Raw genomic sequence first — 27,673 nt, 5'->3', positions numbered from 1 at the left:
CACATCATCTACTGCATCCGCTGCAGCCGGTGTGGCCTCCTCTATATTGGGGAGACAGGCCGCCTACTTGCGGAGCGATTCAGAGAGCACCTCTGGGCCACCCGGACGAACCAACCCAACCAACCTGTAGCACAGCATTTCAACTCCCCCTCCCACTCCACCGAGGATATGCAGGTCATTGGACTCATCCACCGCCAAACCACAACAACCCGACGGTCGGAGGAGGAGCGTCTTATCTTCCGACTGGGAACCCTCCAACCGCAGGGGATGAACTTGGACTTCACCAGTTTCTTCATCCCCCCTCCCCCCACCTTGTCTCAGCCGGATCCCTCCAGCCCGGCACCGCCTTCCTGACCTGCAGTCTTCTTCTTGACCTCTCCGCCTCCATCCTACTCCGACCTATCACCCTCACCTTGACCTCTTTCCACCTATCAAATTTCCAACGCCCCTCCTCCAAGTCCCTCCTCCCTACCTTTTATCTTCTCCTGCTGAACACTCTCTGCTCATTCCTGAAGAAGGGCCTGTGCCCGAAACGTCGAATCTCCTGTTCCCTGGATGCTGCCTGACCTGCTGTGCTGTTCCAGCAATAAAGTTTCAACCACCTTCCCCTCCAACCTACCACCTTCACCTCCAACTTTATCTCCCTAGCGCATTCCCAGCTACCTTCCCCGCCCCCCAGATCCAACCCCCTCCCATTTATCTCAGCTCCCTTGGGTACCCCCCCCCACCAAATTCCTGATGAAGAGCTTATGCTCGAAACGTTGACTCTCCTGCTCCTCGGATGCTGCTGACCTGCTGTGCTTTTCCCAACTTTCTATATACACAGGGCAGGAGGCCCTGTATGAGAGGATTAGGTACAGATAATTGCAGAGTTAACACCAGGGTAGCATCAGAGTGTAGCGTTGAGGACCTTGTGGCAATGCCGTTGGATGTTTTATGATCTCACATAGGTGGACAAGTCAGTGTATACATCTTCAAGTGCTCTATTTTTAACAACTGTACCATTAACCTCAGCTACTGTTTAATTTACCATGCCCCCAATTGTTCACCTGCCTACAGTCAGGAGGAGATATGGTGCAGACATAATGTAATCCATAATCCAAAAGTCCAGGATAATTTTTGAGGGATGCAAGTTCAAGTCCCATAATGGAAAATGTGTTGCTGGAACAGCGCAGCAGGTCAGGCAGCATCCAGGGAACAGGAGAATCGACGTTTCGGGCAAAAGCCCTTCTTCAGGAATGAGGAAAGTGTGTCCAGCAGGCTAAGATAAAAGATAGGGAGGAGGGACTTGGGGGAGGGGCGTTGGAAATGCGATAGGTGGAAAGAGGTCAAGGTGAGGGTGATAGGTCAGAGTGGGGTGGGGCGGAGAGGTCAGGAAGAAGATTGCAGGTTAGGAAGGCGGTGCTGAGTTCGAGGGATTTGACTGAGACAAGGTGGGGGGAGGGGAAATGAGGAAACTGGTGAAATCCGAGTTCATCCCTTGTGGTTGGAGGGTTCCTAGGCGGAAGATGAGGCGCTCTTCCTCCAACCGTCGTGTTGATGTGGTCTGGCGATGGAGGAGTCCAAAGACCAGCATATCCTTGGTGGAGTGGGAGGGTGAGCCACAGGGTGGTTGGGTTGGTTGGTCCAGGTGTCCCAGAGGTGTTCTCTGAAACGCTCCGCAAGTAGGCGGCCTGTCTCCCCAATATAGAGGAGGCCACATCGGGTGCAGCGGATGCAATAGATGATGTGTGTGGAGGTGCAGGTGAATTTGTGGCGGATATGGAAGTTTCCTTTGGGGCCTTGGAGGAGGTGAGGGGGGAGGTGTGGGTGCAAGTCTTGCACCTCCTGCGGTTGCAGGGGAAGGTGCCGGGAGTGGAGGTTGGGTTGGTGGGGGGTGTGGATCTGACGAGGGAGTCACGGAGTGAGTGGTCTTTACGGAACGCTGATAGGGGAGGAGAGGGAAATATATCCTTGGTGGTGGGGTCCGTTTGGAGGTGGCGGAAATGACGGCGGATGATATGCTGTACATGGAGATTCGTGGGGTGGTAGGTGAGGACCAGTGGGGTTCTGTCCTGGTGGCGGTTGGAGGGGCGGGGCTCAGGAGGAGCGGGAAGTGAAAGAGATGCAGTGGAGGGCATCGTCGACCAAGTCGGGGGGGAAATTGCGGTCCTTGAAGAAGGAGGCCATCTGGGTTGTACGTTTTTGGAACTGGTCCTCCTGGGAGCAGATGCGGCGGAGAGGAAGGAATTGGGAGAATGGGATGGTGTTTTTACAGGGGGCAGGGTGGGAGGAGGTGTAGTCCAGGTAGCTGTGGGAGTTGGTCGGTTTGTAGTAGATGTCCGTGTTGATTCGGTCGCCTGAGATAGAAATAGAAAGATCGAGGAAGGGGAGGGAGGAACCTGAGACTGTCCAGGTGAATTTGAGGTTGGGGTGGAAGGTGTTGGTGAAGTAGATGAACTGTTCAACCTCCTCGTGGGAGCACGAGGCGGCGCCGATACAGTCATCGATGTAGCGGAGGAAAAGGTGGGGGGTGGGGCCAGTGTAGTTGCGGAAGATGGACTGTTCCACATATCCTACGAAGAGGCAGGCATAGCTGGGGCCCATGCGGGTGCCCATGGCTACTCCTTTCGTTTGGAGGAAGTGGGAGGATTGGAAAGAGAAGTTGTTCAGGGTGAGGACCAGTTCAGTCAGTCGAAGGAGGGTGTCAGTGGAAGGGTACTGGTTGGTACGGTGGGAAAGGAAGAAGCGGAGGGCTTTGAGTCCTTCGTGATGGGGGATGGAGGTGTACAGGGACTGGATGTCCATGGTGAAGATAAGGCGTTGGGGACCGGGGAAGCGAAAATCATGGAGGAGGTGGAGGGCGTGGGTGGTGTCCCGAACGTAGGTGGGGAGTTCTTGGACTAAGGGGGACAGGACCGTGTCGAGGTATGCAGAGATGAGTTTGGTGGGGCAGGATCAGACTGAGACAATGGGTCGGCCGGGGCAGTCAGGTTTGTGGATTTTGGGCAGGAGGTAGAAGCGGGAGGTGTGGGGTTGTGGTACTATGAGGTTGGAGGCGGTGGATGGGAGATCCCCTGAGGTGATGAGGTTATGGATGGTCTGGGAGATGATGGTTTGGTGGTGGGGTCATGGTCAAGGGGACAGTAGGAGGAGGTATCTGCGAGCTGGCGTTTGGCCTCAGCAGTGGAAAGGTCGGTGCGCCAAACTACTACCGCGCCTCCCTTGTCTGCTGGTTTGATAGTGAGGTTGGGGTCCCATAATTGTCAGGTACTGGAATTTAAATTCAGCTAATAATTTGAGAATATAAAGCTGCTTTCACTTGAGATGTCCATGAAATTTTACTTAATTGTTGTCAAAACTCATTTGGTTTATTACTATCCTGAGGGAAGAAAATCTGTCATCCTTACCTGGTCTAGCCTATATGTGACTGCAGACGTACAGCAATGTGGTTGACTCTTAACTGTGTCAAACCACACAGTTTAGAGCAAATGGGGATGCGTAACAATAGCAGACCAGGCCGGTGATCCTATTAGAAAATAAAGAAACTCATGCCAAATGTTTTTAATCTTTATCTCATCTCCTTGCATTTCTGTTTGTCACGCCCACATCTGTCAGCTTCCACTTACTGTCAGCTGTCCAACCATGGCAAGCATATGGCAGCCACAAGCAAGTTTCAGAATATCACCAACACATTCCCCTCTCTCTCGCAAGAAAAGTTGGCATTCAGTTAGTGCCAACAGGAACAAACTAGAGGTGGAAGAGTGTGACTGGAGATTAGAATTCTCTATGGAAAAGAGGCTATTGGCCATTAACAGGACCCTTGCTGATGATGTGACTTCTAGTGGAGGGCTGTAGATACTGAGGATGATATTCTCTTGCCTAATCAGTTCTCCCTCATCCCTAACTGTTTTGGCTTATAAGTTGCAGATGATGTAAACATATACCACTTAATGTCTCTGCTTTCCTAACTACATGGAACTGTTGTTCCCTCTAATTTATAGTGGCTGTGTGTGACCTATTTGTTATCCTGCATAGTGCATTTAAATTTGTTGGATGATTATAGACCTCACAAGGAGCATTTGGTCGTGTAGTCTATTTATAGCACCATAGGATACAGGCCATTTGACCCATCATGTTTCCACTGGTATTCAAAGCACTAATGTGATTCTCAACCCCAATCTCCTGCATTCTCCCTGTAACTCTTGATCCTGTTACTAATCAAGAACTAATCACTGTCCTAAAGACACTTGGTGACTTGGCCTCCATAGCCTTCTGCCATACATGCTATATTCTAATTTGCTGGGCACATGCAGCTCAGATGAAGTATTGAATCTAATCATTAATTTGTTTTTTTCCTTTTCAAATATGATAAGCTGTAACTTGTCCAGGCAGATCAGAATGCAAAAGGCAAAGGCACATGAATTCACTCTTGTATCCATCAGTTTGCTTCCACAGCCCATAATTTAGAAGAGTGCATTGTGAAGGGCTCTGCGCATCTTGCAACACTGGGCACAAGTGTGAAGCTACCAGCGAGGGGAAAAAAGGACAGCAACATTTGCCAATGAGCTAGGCGTTTGCATTAGTTCTGCTGCAAAGGACTCAGATGGAAAATTCAGTGGAGTCAGTCTCTCGGTTGACTGGGGTGCACATACCAAAATACACAGTGCCATAAAGCCTACTAGAGATTGAAACCCATCCATTCCACCGTGGAAGAGTGGTCAACTCCATGTGCATACTGTGGAACCAACTGTGATGCAGTGCCTATTGGCTGATGGTCTTCACTTCCATTGTGCGGCATAACCTGAATGATGATGGGGAAAAAGATATGTAGAGCTGTTTAGATAACAAATACAGCAGCTGCAAAAAATTCCGCTTTTTGAAAAGCTGAAGGTATACGATGTGACTTTGCTGAAAGGAAGCTCAGGCTTTTACCATCATTAAACCTCTGTGTTCAAAGGGGCTTTCAGAGTGCCATATCAGTGTAGTAACCTATCCTCCAGCAAGGAGTACCTAGGAGCTGCACTGGAAGAGTGGGCAGTGCTCCGTGGAAACCAAAGTTTTGCCATCTTTCAGATGATGGCAGTCACGCTAAGGTCCCTACCCACCTGGTTAATGCCCCTGACCAGCCAGCCCAAATTGCTGCTAATTTGTTACAGTCTGAAATTCAACTTCTGGGCACAAGTGTGAAGCTACCAGCGAGGGGAAAAAAGGACAGCAACATTTGCCAATGAGCTAGGCGTTTGCATTAGTTCTGCTGCAAAGGACTCAGATGGAAAATTCAGTGGAGTCAGTCTCTCGGTTGACTGGGGTGCACATACCAAAATACACAGTGCCATAAAGCCTACTAGAGATTGAAACCCATCCATTCCACCGTGGAAGTGTGGTCAACTCAGAGGTACTTGATGTTGACCTTCAAAATCATCTGCCATCTCCCTGTAATGAAAGACAGCAACTTCCCACCAGCCATATTGCTGCCTCTGGAGTAGCACTGTGTAAAAGCAGGCACGTGGAAGGAAGGTGTTTGGGAATGCATAATGGTGATTTGTTTATTTTTAGGTGGCATGATTTCGCTTTTAAATTGGAATTAGAATATATATTTTATGGTGGTTTGTAATCTTTACATTTTGGGAAAGAGAATAATGTACTAGTTGGTGCCTGAGCTAACATATGGGCTTAGGTTGGTTGATGCATGAGAAATTGTCATTGAGGTTTTTGAATTCGTTATTGGGCGAGGAATGTTGCTGACTGGTCAGCATTTATTGCCTTTACTGATTACTGGTACAGTAGCGCCTTGACTTACGAACTTAATCCGTTCCGGGACCCGGTTCGCGAACCGAAAAGTTTGCAAACTGAATCAATTTTTCCCGTTGTTCGGGTAGCTTAAGAATGCTTGGACGTAGCAACGAACGCTGTTCACAGCACACGCGCCAAAGACAAACTGAATGAGATCACGCGGGGCCCGAGAGCTTTTGCATTCAACAAGCACATAGCAAAGCAGAACAATGAAACCACGTGGTCGCACAAGGGCTTTTTGCGTTCGTACCTTCGTTCATACCTTGAATTTCGTACGTACGTTGAAGCAAAATTTTACGTACAATCCTGTTCGTAAACCGATTTGTTCGTGAACGGGGTCGTTTGTATGTCGAGGTGCTACGGTATTTCATTTGAATTGGTTGTCTACAGAAAGCCTCATGCTGGAGTGGATCTGCCCAGATTGCAGGATGCCTTCCCTGTACATGTTTTCTGCCTCTTCTCTGCCACCGCTACTTCCTTATTCTCCTGCTCCTCAGCTTCTTGTTTGACAGCTAATGGCAAAAGCTGTTCTGTCAGGATGTCAAGGTTGTGCAGCACATGGCATGTCACCGTGACTCTTGCGACCTGCTCAGCACATGCTCACAGATTAGTTCAGGCAGAACAATCGTTACTCCATGCCAACGGGCTACTGTGTTGGTGTTCAGCTGAAAGCACTGCTCATGATGTCTACTGAGCTACGTAACCAATAGTGACTGAGTTTTTTTTTAATTCAGTCATGGGATGTGGGTGTGCTGACTGGGCCAGAATTTACTGCCCATCTACAAATGGCCTTCCAAAGTGGTGAGCTGAATTCTTTAACTGCTGCAGTCTGTGCACTGTAGGTAGGCCAACAATGCCATGAGGGAGAGAGTTTCAGGATTTTGACCCAGTGACACTGATGGAATGCCAATATATTTTCAAATCAAGATGGTGAGTGGCTTGGAGAGGAATTTGCTGCCCTGGTTCTTTTAAATGGTAATGATTGTGGATTTAGAAGGACTTGTGTGAATTTCTGCATTGGATCTGGTAGATAATGCTCAGTGCTGCTTTAGTGTGTCAGTGGTGGAGGGACTTAATGTTTGTGGATGTGGTGCCAATCAAGCAGGCTGCTTTGTTCTGGATGGTACCATAATGTTTAATTTACCAGTTAGCAATTACGGAGAAAGTGAGGACTATAGATGCTGGAAATGGAAGTCAAAAAGTGCAGTGCTGGAAAAAGCACAGCCGGTCAGGCAGCATCAAGAGGAGCAGGAGAGTCGAAGTTTAGGGTATAAGCCCTTCATCAATTCCTGATGAAGGGTCTATGCAGGAAACGTCGATTCTCCTGCTCCTCGCATGCTGCCTGACCACCTGTGCTTTTCCAGCACTGCACTTTTCGACTCTGGTTAGCAAGTAAGAGATTAGATTAATAGTGCAGTGTCATAAATTCATCTTTCACCACAATAGTTGAGGATTATAAATCTGGGACAAAAAGTTATTATAAGTAATAGTGATCACGAAGCCACTAGATTATTCTAAAAACCAAACTAGTTCACTAATATCCTTTGGGGTAAAAAAACATTCCATACCTCTCCTGTGTGACGTATGTATCTCCAGATCCATAGCGTGGTTGGCATCATATTTTTGGCAGATGTTGAGTATTCATGATCTTACACTAATATGGCATTCAGCCGGATTCATGCCAAAAGTGAAGGGTGCACTGTGGGGGAAACATTTCAGAACATTAAGAGACAACGTGACACCCAAACAACAGGTGCAGTTGTCAAATCTCACTGGAGTAGCATACTGGAAATCTAGCTATTCGTAGTATCTAAAAGATTTTATAAAAGTATACCAAATTCCTCAATTTAGACTTGGGTGCACAGCACAAAGTGTGTACAGCAAGAATTAAGCAGTTATGAAATGTTGACTCCCCCCACCCCTTGACACACCTGTAGATAGACACATAATTGGTACTATGATTGGAAGGAAAATCTTGGAACTCAGTTTCACAGTGTTCACTGAGATAATCCTCTTGCATGTCAGGACTTGCTGTTCATTGATTCTTCTCTTCTGCAAATGTATTCCATTTCCTTGCAGGAGGTTCAAAGCAACTGGTTCACAAATTATAAAGTCACTCACTGATTCATTGACTAAAAGCAACAGCTTATAGCAATTGGTAGGGGGAAACTAAGTTGGCTTTCTAAGGTATTTAATACAGCACCTTCCTTTCAGGAGGTCTGAAGGCTTCAGCTGTCCCATTCGCACCAACAGGCTATTTAGTCATCTGGGAGCCAATCATATAGTCATTGACAGGCAGAGAAGGCCTTTGACATTGATGTTTGGAGTGATCAATTGTCAATCAGCTACTTGTTGGTTGAATGGGGTGGCACGCTGCCTCACAGTGCCAGGGACCCGGGTTCGATTCCAGCCTCGGGAGACTGTGCAAACTCCACACGGACAGTCTCCCTGTATCTGCGTGGGCTTCCTCTGGGTGCTCCGGTTTCCTCCTCCAGTCCAAAAATGTGCAGGTTAGGTGAATTGGTCATGCTAATTTGTCCATAGAGTTAGGTGCATTAGTCAGGGGTAAATATGGGGAATGGGTCTGGTGGGTTACTCTTCGGAGGGTCGGTGTGGACTAGTTGGGTCGAAGGGCCTGTTTCCACACTTTAGGGAATCTAATCTAATCTAATCGAATGCCATTTGTACACAGTCGCTAACGCCAGTTTTTCTGCAATTAAACTTCTCCCACTGGTTGAACAAACAACAATGTAAGCATAACTTACAGTTACTGTTGGTAACTTGCTTTTTAAAAGTGTATCAATATCTTCCACGATCCTTGTTTTGTTTAAAACTGTCCTTGCCTATTTCAGTCAAAAATACAGGAATATAAAATTATACGATCTTTACATTATCAAACCCAATTTTACCTTGTCTGCAAGCATCCGGTGAAGATGGTAGCAGAGTAGGATGCTCTAACTAGAGATCCTTCTCTTTTTTTACTGTCTTTTCTTCCCACTTTGGTCTCTGGGTGGCTCTCAGCCTCTTCTCCCTGCGAGTCCCAGCCTGGTCTGTCAGCAGTTCATGGCAGGTCCCAGCCTGGTGTCTTGGTGGCTCTCAGCCTGATTTCTAGGCAGTTTGTCGGCTGGTCTTTCAGCAGCTCATGGTGTTTTGGCTCAGTGTGCAAGTGGATTCTGGATTGGGTATGTTCCCGAGGCACTGGGGGAGATTGGAGAGGTGACTGTCGCTACAGCAGCGATGGTATCTGCAGCCACAACATCGAGAACAGACAGCAGAGTGAGACAGGTGGAGAACTCAAAGATGTTCAACTTATTCCTTAATTTTCCTAGTTTAAACTACGAAAGACTTAATGTTATTTATTAACTATTTCTTTATTTTTCTGCTATTCTATGAAGTAATGCTTAACTTTTTAACTCTCATTTCTCTTACTACTTTGTACTAAGCTTTTTGTAGGTACCTTGGTACCTAAGATGGCACCATTTGTGGCAACATTATACACTTTTCACTGTACTTATGTACTTGAGTACATGACGATAAAATCTAAAATCTAATTGTAGCAATGCTACCACTAGGTGGAGCGCTACATGTACATGTGCAAGATCACACCAGCCTTCCTTAGAGGCTGCAACAGGGTGACCATTAAAGCAACTTTAAAATGTGATCCTGCCAGAAAGTGGAAGAAGTCAATCCATATCTATTCCCCATTCTTCAGTTTAAAATGGCGCAAGAGAATCATCAGAGGCAAACAGTACCATAGAGGCAAATATCTATGACAGTTGCATTTTAATTGGAATGAGGCACTGGTCATGGCGAAACATCACAACTGCAAGTCTGAGCACCTATAAACCAACATCAAACCAAGTCGCACCAGTTTGTCTTAGAACATACAGCCCTAGAAGCAATTTGAACAGCAGTCAGATTGAGGCATACACTGTGTCAGGGAAGTTGGTTGCAGATGAGCAAATGGTTTAGATGCCATCTTTAATGTATTGGGAATAGATATTCCATTTTGTCTCTTCTCCACCTTCTGTTTTATGACTGAATTTATCCTAATAGAATGTCTTATTACTGTAAAATGTGCAAATTCTTCCTCGCATTATTCACTGCCAGAAAAGTGTTAACAGGATACATGTTTATACATTTGAGATGCTCTCTTGCAATATGTTTTTCTGCAGTTCACTGTTTCAATTTACTTTCTTTTTATTGCAGCTTTTATGACCATGGCCATCATCTTGCTGCATACTTTCTGGAGTGTAATATTCTTTGATGGATTTGAGAAGAAACGATGGTTCGCTGTGGTATCAGTTATTGGAACACACTTGCTAGTATCAGGACTGGTGAGATGTCTACTCTTAAATATATTTTAATTTAATGTGCACATTGTCTGAAACATATATATTTGTGCCAGAACTGTTTCTGTATGATGTGTCATTTGGTGGTTTCTGTGTTGAGTATTCATTATCACATGATCTCAGAATTGTTTTGCAATAATGGAAAAGTGTGAACGATCTTACTGTTAAATATTTTATTTGATATTATTTTTGGTTATGAGCATTACTGACCAGGCTAGCATTTATTGCTCTCATGAAGGTTGTGATGAGCTGTCTGCTTATTTGCTGCAGTTCTTTTGATAATGATTTGGATGCAAGCATAAGAGGTACAATTAGTAAGTTTGCAGATGACACCAAAATTGGAGGTGTAGTGGACAGCGAAGAGGGTTACCTCAGATTGCAACAGGATCTTGACCAGATGGGCCAATGGGCTGAGAAGTGGCAGATGGAGTTTAATTCAGATAAATGCGAGGTGCTGCATTTTGGGAAAGCAAATCTTGGCAGGACTTATACACTTAATGGTAAGGTCCTAGGGAGTGTTGCTGAACAAAGAGATCTTGGAGTGCAGGTTCATAGCTCCTTGAAAGTGGAGTCACAGGTAGATAGGATAGTGAAGAAGGAGTTTGGTATGCTTTCCTTTATTGGTCAGAGTATTGAGTACAGGAGTTGAGGTCATGTTGCGGCTGTACAGGACATTGGTTAGGCCACTGTTGGAATATTGCATACAATTCTGGTCTCCTTCCTATCGGAAAGATGTTGTGAAACTTGAAAGGGTTCAGAAAAGATTTACAAGGATGTTGCTAAGGTTGGAGGATTTGAGCTATAGAAAGAGGCTGAACAGGCTGGGGCTGTTTTCCCTGGAGCGTCGGAGGCTAAGGGGTGATCTTATAGAGGTTTACAAAATTATGAGGGGCATGGATAGGATAAATAGACAAAGTCTTTTCCCTGGGGTGGCGGAGTCCAGAACAAGAGGGCATAGGTTTAAGGTGAGAGGGGAAAGATATAAAAGAGACCTAAGGGGCAACCTTTTCACGCAGAGGGTGGTACGTATATGGAATGAGCTGCCAGAGGATGTGGTGGAGGCTGGTACAATAGCAATATTTAAGAGGCATTTGGATGGGTAAATGAATAAGAAAGGTTTGGAGGGATATGGGCCGGGTGCTGGCAGGTGGGACTAGATTGGGGTTGGGATATCTGGTCGGCGTGGACAGGTTGGACCGAAGGGACTGTTTCCATGCTGTACATCTTTATGACTCTAAGTACATACACAATGCTACAGGGAAGGTCTACTACAGAAAGAATAGACTACAGCACAATTAGTGTACGTGGAATTGCACGGGAATTTTCACTGGGTGTTTGGGAGGGGAGGAGAGAAGAGATTGTTGCATCTGCAAAGGCCCATAGTCCGACTAGCGTTGTCAAAAGGTCACTTGAAAATTGAGTGGGAACTCTAGCAGAATTCTTCCTTAATCACATGGTCTATTACATTATTTCTTTGCCACACTTTGTTATTAGTGAACTCGATTAAAATCAAGGATTAAATTCCTATCATTTAAATGACATTATATTTTGAATAGCTAGTACTGAAGTACCATTATAAATTGAGAATTCCCATAGGAATATAGAAACAGGAATAGGTAATTTGGCTGCTCAAACCGCTCTTTCATTGATTGAGATTACGGCTGATCTGTGATATCTTTATATTTCTTAACACCTTTAATATTTACCATGACAGACTTTTGTTAGGAAAAATTAAGTTTGTCTGTCTTAATGCTTCTGAAAACATGAATTTATATTTCTAAACTACTTTCTTATGTGTTGGAATTATTTACAAATTTCATTGCTGAAAGATTTAATTCTAATTTTTAGACTAAGCCCCTCGTCCCAGGGATATTTTTGGTATCACCGTCATCCACAAATGGAATTGTACCAGCCATATAAGCACAGTGACTACAAGAACAATTCAGAGATTGGAAATCCTGAAGCAAGTAATTTGCTTCCTGTCTCCTCAAAATCTCCCACCATCTACCACGCACAAGAATTGAGTTGAATAGATGAAGATGGTGCCCAGAGAGAGAGGAAAAAGAAGAGGCAAATAAAAGGATTGCTGATGATAAGCCAGGAAAATGAGAAATGCTGGATGGCTGCTAATAGGGACTGGGAATAGTTGAAAATAGATTGGGAGCAACTCGTACAGAACAGCCACTGGGATAGTGGGGTAACGAACATGGAAGAAAGTGTTCATGCTCTGAAATTGTTAAACTCCATATTGAGTCCCGAGGGCTGTAAGGCACCTAGGTGCAAAGTGGGGTGTTCCTCCAGCTGGTGCTGAGCTTTGCTGGAGCACTGCCACAGGCCTAAGACAGAGACGCTGGCCAGGGCATGCAGTGGTGTGTTGAAGTTACAGGCTGTTGAAAGCTTGGAATTATTTTCATGTACAGAGCATAGGTACCTAACAAAGCAGTCTGTGTTTCGTCTTCCCAATCTAGAGGAAAACACATTGTGATCAGCAGATATGGTAGACTAATTTAAATGAAGTGCAGGTAAATCATTGATTTACCCAGATGTCTGAAACCTTGGGTAGTGAGGAGGTAGTAGGTAAACAGGCAAATTCTGGACCTTTTGTGATTGAATGGGAAGGTGCGGCAGGAATGTGAGGAGGTAGGAGGTAGGATACAAAGATAGGTGGCGGGACAAATAGTGTTGAAGAAGTGGGGAGACTTCAGAAAGACTAGGAGAATGGGCAAACAATGGGCAGATGGAATACAATGTGAGTTTATGCACTTTGGTGAGAAGATAGAGGCATTGATTGTTTTCTAAATGAGGAAAAGCTTTGGGAATCTGAAACTTAAAGGGACTTAGGAACCCTAGTTCAGGGTTGTCCTAAGGTTAACACGCAGGTTTGGTTGGCAATTAGGAAGGCAAATACAACATTAGTATTCATTTCAAGAGGGCTAGAAACAGTTGCAGGGATAAACTACTGAGGCTGTATAAGGTTCTGGACAGACTGCATTTGAAGTATTGTGAGCAGCTTTGGGCCCCGTATGAAAGGAAGAGCGTGCTGGCCTTGTAAGGGATTCAGAGGAGATCCACAAGACTGATCCTGGGAAGGAAAGGCTTGGCTATTGACAAATGGTTGAGGACGTTGGGTGTGTACTCAATAGAGTTTAGAAGAATAAAGGGGATCTAATTGAAACTTAAGAGGCCTAGATAAAGTGGATGTGGAGAAGATGTTTCTACTAGTAGGAGAGAATAGGACCCGAGCGAAGGGCCAACTCTTCAGCTCTGAGATAAGGAAGAGTTTCTTGTGCCAGAGGATGGTGAATCTGGAAATCATTGTTGCAGAGGGCCATGGAGGCTAAGTCATTGAGTGTATTTAAGGCATAGATAAATAGGTTCTAGATTAGTAAGGGGACTAAAGGTTATGGGGAAAAGGCAGGAGAATGGGGGTTGAGAAACATATCAGACTGATCGAATGGCAGAGCAGACTTGATGGGTTGAATGGCCTCGTTCTGCTTCTAGATCTTATGGTCTAGGGGTTGGGAGTGGAGGAGCAGCGGACTAGAGTGTCATGGAGGGAATGTCCCTGTTGGTATGAGTTATTTTACTGGAATGTTCCTTGCAAGCATTGTTGCATGTAAACAATTGCTGTGGTCATGCAAACCTAAATTTTAGTAAAATAATTTAAATATAAACTGAATTTAAAGTTACCATGCTCTCAAATTTTATAGCTTGCATCTACACCCTATGCTGTTTTAGAAAATGTGTCCTTGAGATTCTCTTTAAAAAATTCCACAATGTTCAAGATCCGTTTGTCCATGTATTCGTCTAATTTTAAAGCCAAACATGTCGTTTGCTGTTCAGCAACATAATTGTTATTTTATACTACAATTTCAGCCTAACCAGTAGACATAACTGTACACGGCATATCAGACTACAGTGTTTGTTCTTTGCAATCCTACAGACGTTTCTGAATCCAATCTATGAAGGCAGCCTTATTCCAGCATACATGATTATGGCTTTTATGGCCACTTGGGCTTACTTTACAGCAGGTGGATCATTGCAAAATCTTCAACACTTCTTCATGTGTAAGTCCATCTTATTTAAATTTTGTATTAACGATTATAATCCTATCAGAAATACCCATGTTAGTTTTAATAAAGGTCTTCATTTTTATATAATAGCAACCATTTAGAAGCATTTTACAGAAAAATGTTTCAACTTTTGCACGAGAAGCTAAAGTAGGGAGCAAAGGGATGTAAAAAGTTTTAGGTCAGTTGTACAGTCTTTTGGAAAAATATATTTGTTGATGACGTATGAAAATTTGTACGTTAGGTGCTTGTAAAGTAGAAAGCAATACAGAATTAACTTGGAAACCAAGTGGTTTTATCACTTTTTGTCAAAACAGATTTAAAAAACACTGCAGGGTGAATATTGATCGACATTACCAAAATAGTGGAACCTGATTTTCTAAATATTACTTAGATTCCATTATAATTCAATAGTAAGACCACACTTAGATGCAGTATTGGTCACTAAGCTTTATTTGAGAAGATGCTTCCAAAGTAAGATAAATGAGCTCTCACTTTGTGTGCAATTTGCTATCCATCACTGTACGTCATCTAGGCGTATGGAATATCTTTAAATAAATAATGCTGGGTGTAATGATAAATACATTCCTCGAATGACCAAGGTCAAAGTGGATAAACTTGAGCTTAAACAAGACAAAGATGAAATAAAGAGGAAGTATAGTGTATACAAATTCTGAGGAAGAGGAAGAATAAGTTCACTGTCGATAATAATTACAAAGACTTTCTAAAGGAATGAACAGAGAGATAAAGAGATATCTAGGAATAGTGCAGCCGCGACAGTTATTTGCAATGATGAAAGTGTAGACATGTGTAAAAGTGAAAGCATGGTAATTAGAGAAGAAGTGAAAATAAATGACAGATGTGTTTGAAAATGAAGACAAACCCAAAAGTCAATATTCTGAACGATTGCTTCCATCAGATATTCACAACATCCCATCCCTAAATAGATGTAAGCTAAGCAAAGTCAGTCATGACCTAGCACTAGGAGTAGGGCATTCAGCCCATTGAATCTGCTCCATGATTTAATGTAATCATGGCTGATCAAACACTTCATTGCCTTTTATTCACACTATCCCCATTACCCTTTACTCCATTGTAATCAAATATTTATTAAATTTCATTTTAAATATACTCAAAAACTAAGCTATTTCCACCCTCTGGGATAGAAAATTCCAAAGATTACCACTTTCTGTGTGGAAAACAAAATCCTCATCTGGGGCATAAATGCATTCCCCTTACTTTTACATTTTGGCCCCTGGTTCTAGGCTCTCCAACTTGGGGAAACACCTTACCTGCATCTACTCTGTGTATTCCTAGTTTCCATTGAGGCCACCTCTCATTCTTCAAAATTCCAGAGAATACAGGCTCTGTTTGACCAGTTATGTAAATGAGATTGAAATCTTAGATTAAATCTAAGCCTTTAAACCCTGACTCTAAGAATATAATACTCTTATCTTGAAATGTTGAAATGCTTTGGAGGAGACTTAGGTATTGGTACATTGATACCATTCTGAAACTGTCACTGGATACGAGAAAGCTATTGGTTGACTGGAAGTTCAAAAAATGGAGGAAGACAACCACAAAACAACTAAAGACCCATTCATCTTGCTTCCATTCTAGTTATTAGAAATGATCTTGCAAACTAACATAAGCAGTAGTCATCATGGCTTCAGAAAAGGAAGATTTTACCTGAGCATATTTCCTTGACTTCTTTGAGGTAAAGCGAAACCAGTTGCACGCAGCAGATTGCAAACCTGGTGCACCTCCATTTCCAAAAGGCATTGGATGAAATTCCATGCCAATGGCCATTAGCAAAGCCCTTAACTATAAGGATTCTTGGTAAACCCTAGAAATAACTAAGAAATGGACTGAAGGGTGCAAAACAAGAATTTGCATTTGTGCAGTGCCTTTAGCAGAATAGATCGTAGGAGCACTATGGGAAAAAAAATTAACACCAATGTATGTAAGGAGATATTTGGATAGATGACCAAGACTCTGATAGAGGTAGATTTTAAGGATTGTTTTGAAGGAAGAGTAAGAAGTAGAAAGGGCGGGTCGTTTAGAGGCAACTCCAGAGTTTGGTGCCTTAGCAGCTGTACCCAATGGAGGACGTATATAGGCAGGGGATTGGGATTAAGTAATATCTTGATTCTTGGTGTTGGTACCTCTTCCCCTTTTTTCTTTTATGTAAATGGTTTATATTCAAAGGATTCAAGTGATCAGAGGTTTCAATGCAAATTATCTAAATTAGATATGTCAGATAAAAATATAATTAGGTAGAAAAATGGAAGATTTATTTAGTATTGATGGATGCAAGTAAAAATAAAATGAAGTAGTAAGTACAAAGAAAATTGCTGCACAGGAATAGGCCTCCAAGCCTGCACCGATCCAGATCCTCTACCTAAACCTCTCGCCTATTTTCTAAGGATCTATATTCCTCTGCTCCCTGCCCATTTATGTATCTGTCTAGATTAATCTTAAATGATGCTATCGTGCCTGCCTGTACTACCTCTGCTGGCAACACGTTCCAGGCTTCCTCCACTCTCTGCCTAAAAAACTTTCCATGCATATTTCCCTTCAATTTTTCCCCCCTCACCTTGAACTTGTGACCCCCCTAGTAATTGAGTCCCCCACTCTGGTGGGGGGGGGAAGCTTCTTGCTATCCACCCTGTTTATACCGGTCATGAATTTGTAGACCTTCAATCATGTCTCCTTTCAACCTCCGTCTTTCTAATGAAAATAATGCTAATCTACTCAATTTCTCTTCAGAGCTAGGACCCTCTACACAAGGTAACATCCTGGTGAACCTCCTGTGTGCCCTCTCCAAAGCATTCACATCCTTTGGTAATGTGGCAACCAGAACTGTATGGAGTATTCCAAATGTGGCCAAACCAAAGTCCTATACAACTGTAACATGACTTGTCAACTCTTTTAGTCAGTGCCCTGTCCGATGAAGCATGCCATATGCCTTCTTGACCAATCTATCGACCTGCGTTGTCACTTTCAGGATACAGTGGACCTGAACACCCAGACCTCTCTGTACATCAGCTTTCCCCAGGGCCTTTCCATTTACTGTATAGTTTGCTCTTGAATTGGATCTTACAAAATGCATCATCTCGAAATTGCCCAGAATGAATTCCATCTGTCATTTCTCATCCCAACTCTCCAATGTATCTATATTCTGCTGCATTGTCTGTCAGTCCCCTTTACTATCTGCTACTCCAGTAATCGTAATGTCATCTGCAAACTTGCTAATCAGACCACCTATGCCTTCCTCCAGATTATTTATGTATATCAGAAACAACAGTGATCCCTGTGGAACACCACTGGTCACAGTTCTCCTTTTTGAAAAACTCCCTTCCACTTCTGCTCTATGTCTTGCTGCCCAGCCAGTTCTCTATCCATCTAGCTAGTACACCCTGGACCCCATGTGACTTTAATTTCTCTGTAAGCCTACCATGGGTAACCTTAACAAATGCCTTACTGAAGTCCATGTATATGACATCCACAGCCCTTCCTTAATCAATCAATTTTGTCACTTCATCAAAGAATTTTATTAAGATGGTAAGACAAAACCATGTTGTCTATTACTGATGAACCCATTTTCTTTCAAATGTAAATAGATCTTATCCCCCAGTATCTTCTCCAGCAGCTTCCCTACCACTGACATCAGGCTCACTGGTCTATAATAGCCTGAATTATTCCTGCTATACTCCTTAAACAAGGGGACAACATTGCAATTCTCCAGTCCTCTGCGACCTCACCCGTGTTCAATGATGCTGAAAAGATATCTGTTAAGGCACGAGCTATTTCCTCTCTTGCTTCCCTCAGTAACCTAGGATAGATCCCATCTGGACCTGGGTTCTTGTCCACCTGAATGCCTTTTAGAAGACCAAACACTTCCTCCTTCCTTATGTCAAGTTGACCTAGAATAATCAAACATCTGTCCCTAACCTCAACATCCATCATGTCCCTCTCCTTGATGAATATCGAGGCAGAGTACTCATTAAAAATTTCACCCATTTTCTCTGACTCCACGCATAATTTTCCTCCTTTGTCCTTGAGTGGGCCAACCTTTCTCTCGTTACCCTCTTGCTCCTTATATGAATAAAAGGCTTTGTGGTTGTCCTTAACCCTGTTTGCTAAAGATACTTCATGACCCCGTTTTGCTCTCTTCATTCCTCGTTTCAGATTGGTCCTATTTTCCAATGTTCTTCCAAAGCTTTGTCTGTTTTCAGTCGCCTAGACCTTATGTATGCTTCCTTTCAGCTAGTCTCTCAATTTCACCTGTCATTCCCTAATCTTGCCATTTCTATCCCTCATTTTCACAGGGACATGTCTGTCCTGCACTCTGATCAACCTTTCTTTAAAAGCCTTCCACATATCAAATGTAGATTTACCTTCAAACAGCTGTCCCAATCCACATTCCCCAACTCCTGCTGAACTTTGCTATAGTTGGCCTTCCCCCAATTTAGCAGTCTTCCTTTAGGACCACTCTCATCTTTGTCCATGAGTATTCTAAAACTTAAGGAATTGTGATCAATATTCCCAAAATAATCCCCAACTGAAATGTCACCCACATGGCCGGGCTCATTCCCCAACATGAGTTGGCCCCTTCCTGAGTTGGACTATTTACATACTGCTCTAGAAAACCCTCCTGAATGCTCCTTACAAATTCGGCTCTGTCTAGATCTCTAACACTAAGTGAATCCCAGTCAATGTTGGGAAAATTAAAATCTCTGATCACCACCATCCTGTTGCTCCTACATCTTTCCATTATCTGTTTACATATTTGTACCTCTATCTCATGCTCGCTGTTGGGAGGCCTGCAGTACAGCCCCAACATTGTTATCCTACCCTTCCTATTTCTGAGCTCTGTCCATATTGCCTCACTGCTCAAGTACTTCACAGTTGGGTATGGAATTGTGGATTGTTTACAGCATAGATGGTGGCCATTTGACCCATTGTGTTCATACCCCTCTCTGTAAGGATAACACTAAGTCTCAATCCCTGTCTACTGATTCTCATCCTTTACTTCAAAAGGAACTGTTTCTCACTCTTTATTCTGTCAAAATATTTTGTGATTTTTAGTGTTCCTTTCAAATCTCCCTTCAATCTCCTCCAAGGAAAACAATCACCGTTCCCTCAATCTATCCCCATAGCTGAAGTCCCCCATATTTAATAACTTCACTGTCTTGCATATTTTTTCAAAATGAAAATATCTCCAACAGCTTATTAGGTCAATATATGTTATTGAATCTGTTCTGAACTTGTTAAAGGTTTTAATCTTAAACTAATATCAGTTGGAACATTGCAATGGGCTTCAGGGAAAAGACAAACAAAGGAATTCAATTTTAGTGTGAACAAACATTCAAAGGAAAAGTGACATTGTATACAGACGGAATAGACAGAGAACCTTTATCTTGGTGGTCAGAGTGTGAGAAAGCAATTATATCACAATTTTGTTAGGACTAAGGCTTGGCTATAAATTTGGTAGGTGTGAAAAAAGAATTGGTCAGTTTATAGAATCATAGAATACAGAAGATGCTCTTTAGCCCGTTGAGTATATACTGACAAAACTACTCTAAATCTACACTAGAGCCACTTACTAGCACATGGCTCATAACCTTGAACGTTATGACATTTTATGTGCTCGTCTAAGTACATTTTCCATCTCAACTACCCTCCCAGGCAGTGCATTCCAGTCTCTCACCACCCTCTGGGTGAAAACTGTTTTCCTCAAATCTCCTGTAAACCTCCTTCCTTTCACCTTAAGATCATGCCCCTTTATTATTGACTCTAATAGTATCAGTATCGAAAGGATCTGGAAAAAAAAGCCAGGAGTAGCAATATCAGAAAAGGTAGCAATATGTTGTTTATAGAGTACTTATGATTATATAAAAAAGGATGGGTTGGCAAAAGGGATTGTTAATCTAGTTGGGTTGCAGTACTGATGCTCGATAACACCATAAGATGTAGGAACAGAAGTAGGCTGTTTGGCCCTTCGAGTCTGTCCTGTCTGGCTGATCTGATAATCCTCAACTCTCCTACCTTCTCCAATAAGCTTGATTATCTCAATGCTTAGAAATTTGTCTGTCTCAGCCTCTGATATACTAAACATACCAGCCTCAATAGCCCACTGTGATAAAGAATTCATGACTCCCTAGCTGAGAGAAAAAAAATACTCATCTCTGTCTTAACTCCATATTTTGATTTATACCCTCTGATCCTCGATACTCTAACAAGGGAAACAATTTTGCCTTAATCCTGTCAAGCCACCTAAGAACCTCATAACTCCAGTGACTATAAGTCTAACCTACTCAGCTTTTCCTAAGAAATTCTTCCATGCCTGGGATCAATCTAGTGAACATTTTTTGGACTGCCTGCATTGACAGTATATCTTTCCTCAGATAAAGGGACCAAAACTGTTTACAGTATACCTGATGTATTCCTTGTATAGCTTTACAAGATATACCTATTTTATACTCCATTCCCTTTGAAATAAAAGTCAATGTTCTACATGCCTTCTGAATTGCCTACTGAACTTCTATACTAGGTTTTGATGTTTCATGTACAAGGATCTCCAAAGCCCTCCATGCTGCAGCAGTATTCAGCTCTTCTACTCCTCCTGCCAAAGTGCATAAGCTCACATTGCATTTCACTTACTAAGTTTTTGCCCACTGACTTCACCAGTCTGTATGCCTCTGTAGATTCTTTGTCTTCTGGCCTTCCCAACTATTTTTGTATCATCCACAAACTTGGTGATGTGCGTGATCAAAGTAATTAATACGTGTTGTAAATAATTGTGGCCCCAGCACTGATCCCTGAGGCACATCACTAGTTACAGATTGCTATCCTGAAAATACCACCTTTATACCAACTTTGTGTTTTGTTATTCAGACAATCCTCTAACTATGTTATTTACAGAATCTCAAAATTGTTACAGTACAGAAGGAGGACATTCAGCCCATCTTGCCTGTACCAGTTCTATTGCCTTGTTTCTAAATTCCTGCCTTTTTCCCATGGTGCATACCATTTCTTTCCAAATAATCACCCAATGCCCTTTCTCTTCTTTTTAAGAGCAGGAACAATGGATAATTTGTTACGTTTACAGACTATGTCCCCAGACTATCAACAAATTTCCTTTTTATTTTTAAAACTTTCTTCTCATAATTAGACAGCAAAGATATAACTGTGTACTGTATCCAGCAATGTACTAAACCATTACCCTCAAAATGATGGGCTCTTATTAAATAACTTTATGTACAGTACTTTATTGAACATTTTGGAAATTTGAAAGATTATACCGACTTGTCCATTATCTGTCCTGCTTATTACCACCTCAAACAACTGGAATAAATTTTACTGTCATGATTTCCCCATTCTGTTGTCATGCTGACTATGCTTGATTTTATTACATATTTATAAATATTCTGCTATTACATCCTTTGTAATGGATAAAGGCCAAAGGCAGGCAAGTGGGACTAGTTTAGTTAGGGAAACTTAGTCGGCATGGATGAGTTGGATCGAAGGGTCTGTTTCTGTGCTGTATGACTGTATGATTATATGACTCTTGTTATGGACTCAGCCAGAGCAATCAAAACATTCTTAAGCAGGCAGCCCAGACTGTAACTTTGCAATTTGTTTCAGTAAATATGCAGTGAAAATTACCTAGACCCAGTTAGCTAGTTTGACTACCAGGTTTTAAAACAAGACAAAAATTTGTTCACAAAATCATGGAATGAAACACAAGCAACAGAATATAGAATGCCCACAGAACCCAGTCTAGCCAAACTATAATTAATTATGCTCTTCATAAAATACATAACCGTCCCAATAAACAAACCCTTAAACATAGAGTAAAACTGAAACAGAAGCTTACAGGTCAAAGTTAGAAGGGCAGAAGGAGAGAGAGTCTAGCAGCCTGTTTCCACACAGCCCACTGCTGAACTGACTCAGCCAAGACTTTAACTTCCAGAACTGACCATTCACTTTCATTATACAGGTCACTTCTAAAACATAAACTCTAACCGAAAGTCTCATCTGTTTACATATAAACAAAAAGGCCTCCCAATACCCTTTCATCTCTGTACCAAACCCAGCCAATTTGGAGCCGGTATGTTTTAGGACTCCTTTGAAAGAAAATCAAGGACACGGTATCCTTGAGAAAAGGAATAGCTATTAGAAAAAAAGACCACCTTTGTGAAACTCTACACGTTGTATGTTTTCTCTTTCAATTTGGTATATTCCTTTACTTGGTTAACCCTGAATGGTTTATCCTCTTCCTGGGTCTTTCTTCCTCACAGTTATATCTTTGCTGTCTAATTATGAGAAGGAAGTTTTAAAAACAAAAAGGAAATTTGTTGATAGTCTGGGGACGTAGTCTGTAAACACAAATTATCCATTCATTGATGGATAATGGATGAGTAAATGTTGGATGGCAGTTGAATTCTTAAGATCCATGCAGAGCATCTTCCTTAAGTAATATATTTGTAGTTCTGCAAGTCATGAATGGGATAAGATCTAAATGTAAGAAATGCATTAATTAATGAGTTACATGTTGATGAGTATTCTTAAGTGTTGATTATGTGATGAGGGTTATGGTATAAATAGAAAGTGAAAGTTGTGATAACTGAGCACTAGATTTAAATAGGGCAGGTTTTAGAAAGATGAATAGTGAGATAAATGAGGTGAGTGAGTTGTCACATTATGGATCACAGACTTTTTAAAAATGTGAGCTTACATTGATACAGTAATGATATATAATTAACTATAAAATTAGTAATATTCAAGAAGAATAAATGGTTCCAGGGATAAGGGCCTTTAATAATGTAGATATATTTAAGAAATTAGGGCAGTATTAATTGGAGAAGTGTAAGCGAAGTTTTGATAGAGGTATTCAAATCATGATGGATCTGGACAGAGAAGTTAGAGAAAACCTGTTCCAGCTTGGGGAAGATTCAAGAAAAAGTGGGCATGCATTTTAGGTTAATTGGCAAAAGAAGCAACATGAAATAAACCTTTTACACAACAAGTGGTTAAGATCTTCAGTGCACTGCCTGAGCTGTGGAAGGGGCATGTTTACCCGAGGCATTCGAAATTGAATCATTATCTGAAAGGGATGAATGTACATGGTTATGGTGAGAAGGCGGGGTGCTGCAAGATGCTTTTCTCATCTGGAAAGCTGAGAGGCAGCAGGCTGAATGGTCTGTTCCTGTGCTGTAACAATTGTGATTTTCTTCCCTAAAGGGCATTAATGAATGAGATGGGTTTATCTGATAATTTGCAGTTTCCTGCTCGCCATTAATGATGCTAGCTTTTTTAATTATTCCAGATTTATTTAACAATCTGGTTTCAAATTCCCCAATTTGATTTGAACTCGCATCTCCAGATATTTAGTCTAGACATCTAGATTACTAGTCCAATAACACAACTACCATGCTACTGTGTTTATTGTGGTGTATGTTACATGGGCACTGGTGTTCGACTCACTTTGTTTCTGGAACTGTTATTCATTGTGTACATCTGTGATTTCGATATGGAACTGGTTTGGATGGTAGACAATATTAAGGTAGGAGGCATAGTGGATTATTATGTGGCTGGAAAGCAAGTTGTAAGGAGAGTGATGAGATGGGTGGATAAAATTCGGCACCAATAAATGTAATGGGGAAACCTGGCTAATATGGAAGAACAGTGTTGTCCCCCCCATCTCTGATCCATCCAAAGGAAAATGATAATTGAAGTATATGAAGAAATCAACCAACCGAATTTTAACATTACAGTAACAATTAAATACATTTTATCACAATAGGCAGTGCTTAAATAGAACTGATCCATTTATTGTATGGAGTCTTTCTGCATTATGGTTAGTTTTTCTAAGGGCCCCATTTTCACCAGACCCTCTTGACTCTTATTATACCCTGTCCTTGGATGGTATGATATGTTGTTGATCGACAATGTTCTGTTAATGTAGTTTGCTCCAGCTGACAAGCTTGATTGCTCATGCCTGAGCAGAAAGTGAGAAAGGCCTGCTTTTCACATTTGAATGGAAGCTAGTGAAGAGTTTAGATGAAAATCTAGAAGCTATCCTCTCAGTATCAAAGAAAAGGGAGAGAGTAAAATCTTTTTATAACACCTTACATGTTCTGAGGACAAGGCAAATTATGTGGTCAGTACATTACATTTGAAAGGTGGCTACTTTGGTTTGTAGGCAGAAGCTGTTACAAGTTTGCAGACATCAAGGTGTGCAATAAAATATACTGATTTAAATGATCTGGTGATGTATCTTAGTGATGTCGACTAAGGACACAGGAAAACAACACCTGTTCTCCAAATACTTTCATCTCATTTACATCCACCTACAAACAGGCACTTGATTTTTACAAAGTAAAATTGCATCTGAAAAATGACACTTTGAAGAATGTAGCCATCCTTTTGTATAATGATATTCAATGAAATACACTATGTTCACATGGAGGTGGAGCCAACAACCTTCTAACTCTGAAGGTGATGCTGCCGCTGAAGCGAGCTGGCATTTTTGTTGCTAGGAATATGATAACATTCTTTTTCTCTCCTTTGCTTCAGGTAAGGAAAACAAATAGTATTGCGACACAGGCTGGCTCCTGATAGAAACACATACCACTGTTCCAGGATGTGATCTTGCCAGAAACTGCACAGTGCTGGAATACTAACAGCAGCCTTGAAAACAGTTGAAGCAATACCATTGCAAATTTTATTTACAGGGAACAATTCTAAACAGAAGACAGGAATCCATTGTTCTTCTATTCAACACTTGTGGGACTGCCCGTATGCTTCTGTGTGGGTAGTTGGAAGAAAACTTTTTTTACTGAACAGAAAAGTTTGCAATTACAAAGCATTGCACAGTGATTGGGGATGGGAAATTTTAGGTTTTGTGGTAACTGATGGGCTTTTGCTTTTTATAAATTAGAAATGTAATTCTTATACAACCTGGAAATGGTACTCTCTGAAAATTGTTTATGCAGTGCTCAGTATCCCAGGGTAAATGTATAAGGTGTATTGTGGATCTGGAACAATTCATACACCAGGGTTTTATTACAGTTTCCTTTGAAGTCATTTATTTTGACATTATCATGAGTCATGTTTATCAATGCATTAAATAATAAAGTCTGATAATGAAATACTATTTTTGAGTGGACCTTTGCTGGATTATTATTGGTGTTTATTTGCTACCTGAAACTGTTGGAAAGATTACAGACATCTGGCTGTGTGGGGGAGGGCAAACATTGAGCTTTGTTCTTGGCCCAATGCTCCTGGAGCCTAAGTAGATTTTGAGATTGGTCTAAATGCCAACATTATTATCAAACTTTAGATATCATGCTACATTCTTGGGACTGGAGTTTGCTCGGCAGCATCACTGGAATTGGGTCTGTGCCCAGTAGATGAGGATGCCACATCTGCCCTGCCATCCAGGTGAGTGCCCCAAGCCAGTCAGACAGGTCTCAGTGTGTTGCCAGCGTGAAGAGGCCTTTAATTTGTGACTGTGTTGGCCTGTGGATGCTGTCCTTGATCTTCTCCACTGCTGATGCAGAAGTAATTGTGAGGAAATGATGGCTGCTTACCAATACATCTTCCTCAGTACATTACAGCAACCCCCCTCTCCAAGCCATGTCCTAGCCCTTCCCTAAAATTCAGACCATGATATTTGGGTAGAAGTACCTCTGCCCATTGAAAATAGCTTGTTTGGATAAATCATATTATACAGAACCTTTTCCAGTTCCATTATTTTATAGAGATTGTCACTGGCTTTTTCAGGCACTTTTCATTGTTCCGCTGTCTCACTTGTCATTTTTATGTCTGTTATTTCACTGATTATCTTTTCATACAGCTTCTCTATTTAGCATTTGATTGACTGCTTATCTCATCATTCAACATGATGAAGGATATGTACATAAAATAGCACTACCTGCCTTTTCCCATTACGGAGGATAACTGACCTGTACATTTGCAGGATTTGCAGTTTCTTTTTCCTTTTCCTGGATGATGATGAACAGTGATTGTCAAAATGAATGACAGAACAGTTTGTAGCAAACTTGATATAGCTCAGTATTCAGGATGTTAAGTACAAAATTGAATGAATCTAATTCAGGTTGGTAATGCACATGACCACAGTATCCAAAAACAAGAAATAGACTCATGCAGCATGGAAACAGACTCTTTGGTCCAACTTGGCAATGCTGACCAAGTTTCCCAAATTAAACTAGTCTTACCTACCTGCATTTGGCCAGTATCCCTTTAAACCTTTCTTATTCATTTTCTTATCCATATATATTTTAAATATGGTAACTACCTGCATCTGTCACTTTCTCTGGTAGTTCATTCCATGTATGAACCATCCTCTGTATGAAAGTGTTGCCCCTTAGATCCCTTTTAAATCTTTCTCCTCTCACATTAAAAGAATGCCCCCTAATTCTGAACTCATCATCCCACCCAAGGGAAAGATCTTTGCTACTTACCTTATCTATCCCCCACAACATTTTACTAGCCTCAGTAAGGTCTCCCCTCAACCTTCCATGCTCTAGTGGAAAGAAATCCCAGTCTATATGGACTTCAGTAAGGCGTTCGACAAGGTTCCCCATGGGAGACTGATTAGCAAGGTTAGATCTCATGGAATACAGGGAGGACTAGCCATTTGGATACAGAACTGGCTCAAAGGTAGAAGACAGGATGGTGGTGGAGGGTTGTTTTTCAGACTGGAGGCCTGCGATCAGTGGAGTGCCACAAGGATCGGTGCTCGGTCCTCTACTTTTTGTCATTCACATAAATGATTTGGATGTGAGCATAAGAGGTACAGTTAGTAAGTTTACAGATGATACCAAAATTGGAGGTGTAGTGGACAGCAAAGAAGTTTACCTCTGATTACAACAGGATCTTGACCAGATGGGCCAATGGGCTGAGAAGTGGCAGATGGAGTTTAATTCAGATAAATGCAAGGTGCTGCATTTTGGGAAAGCAAATCTTAGTAGGACTTATGGTAAGGTCCTTGGGAGTGTGGCTGAACAAAGGGACCTTGGAGTGCAGGTTCATAGCTCCTTGAGTCGCAGGTAGATAGGATAGTGAAGAAGGTATACTTTCCTTTATTGTTCAGAGTATTGAGTACAGGAGTTGGGAGGTCATGTTGCGGCTGTACAGGACATTGGTTAGGCCATTGTTGGAATATTGCGTACAAATCTGGTCTCCTTCCTAACGGAAGGATGTTGTGAAACTTGAAAGGGTTCAGAAAAGATTTACAAGGATGTTGTCAGGGTTGGAGGATTTGAGCTATAGGGAGAGGCTGAACAGGCTGGGGCTGTTTTCTCTGGAGCATCGGAGGCTGAGGGGTGACCTTATAGAGGTTTACAAAATTATGAGGGGCATGGATAGGATAAATAGACAAATTCTTTTCCCTGGGGTTAGGGAGTCCAGAACTAGAGGGCATAGGTTTAGGATGAGAGGGGA

At 42.0% G+C, this 27,673-nt stretch overlaps 1 protein-coding gene across 2 annotated transcripts in view; it reads left to right on the top strand.

Annotated features, from left to right (window-relative positions):
* The window catches only part of LOC122548508 (gamma-secretase subunit Aph-1b-like), a 110,775-nt gene extending 85,414 nt beyond the window's left edge, over positions 1–25,361 (top strand). For both annotated transcript variants that reach the window (XM_043687262.2, XM_043687253.2), the window contains 3 exons: positions 9,985–10,112; positions 14,071–14,194; positions 24,782–25,361. In XM_043687262.2, coding sequence (XP_043543197.1) covers positions 9,985–10,112; positions 14,071–14,194; positions 24,782–24,798 — 269 coding nt within the window. In that variant the 3' untranslated portion in view covers positions 24,799–25,361. The remainder of the gene's footprint in view (positions 1–9,984; positions 10,113–14,070; positions 14,195–24,781) is intronic.
* The last annotated feature ends 2,312 nt before the right edge of the window (positions 25,362–27,673 follow it).

Source organism: Chiloscyllium plagiosum, unplaced genomic scaffold, assembly GCF_037043375.1.
Source record: "Chiloscyllium plagiosum isolate Xiang-an unplaced genomic scaffold, Cpla_swu_hap1 HiC_scaffold_1, whole genome shotgun sequence".
Lineage (NCBI taxonomy): Eukaryota > Metazoa > Chordata > Chondrichthyes > Orectolobiformes > Hemiscylliidae > Chiloscyllium > Chiloscyllium plagiosum.
The sequence above is the reverse complement of the archived record's forward strand: the minus strand, read 5'-3'. Positions and strand labels throughout refer to the sequence as shown.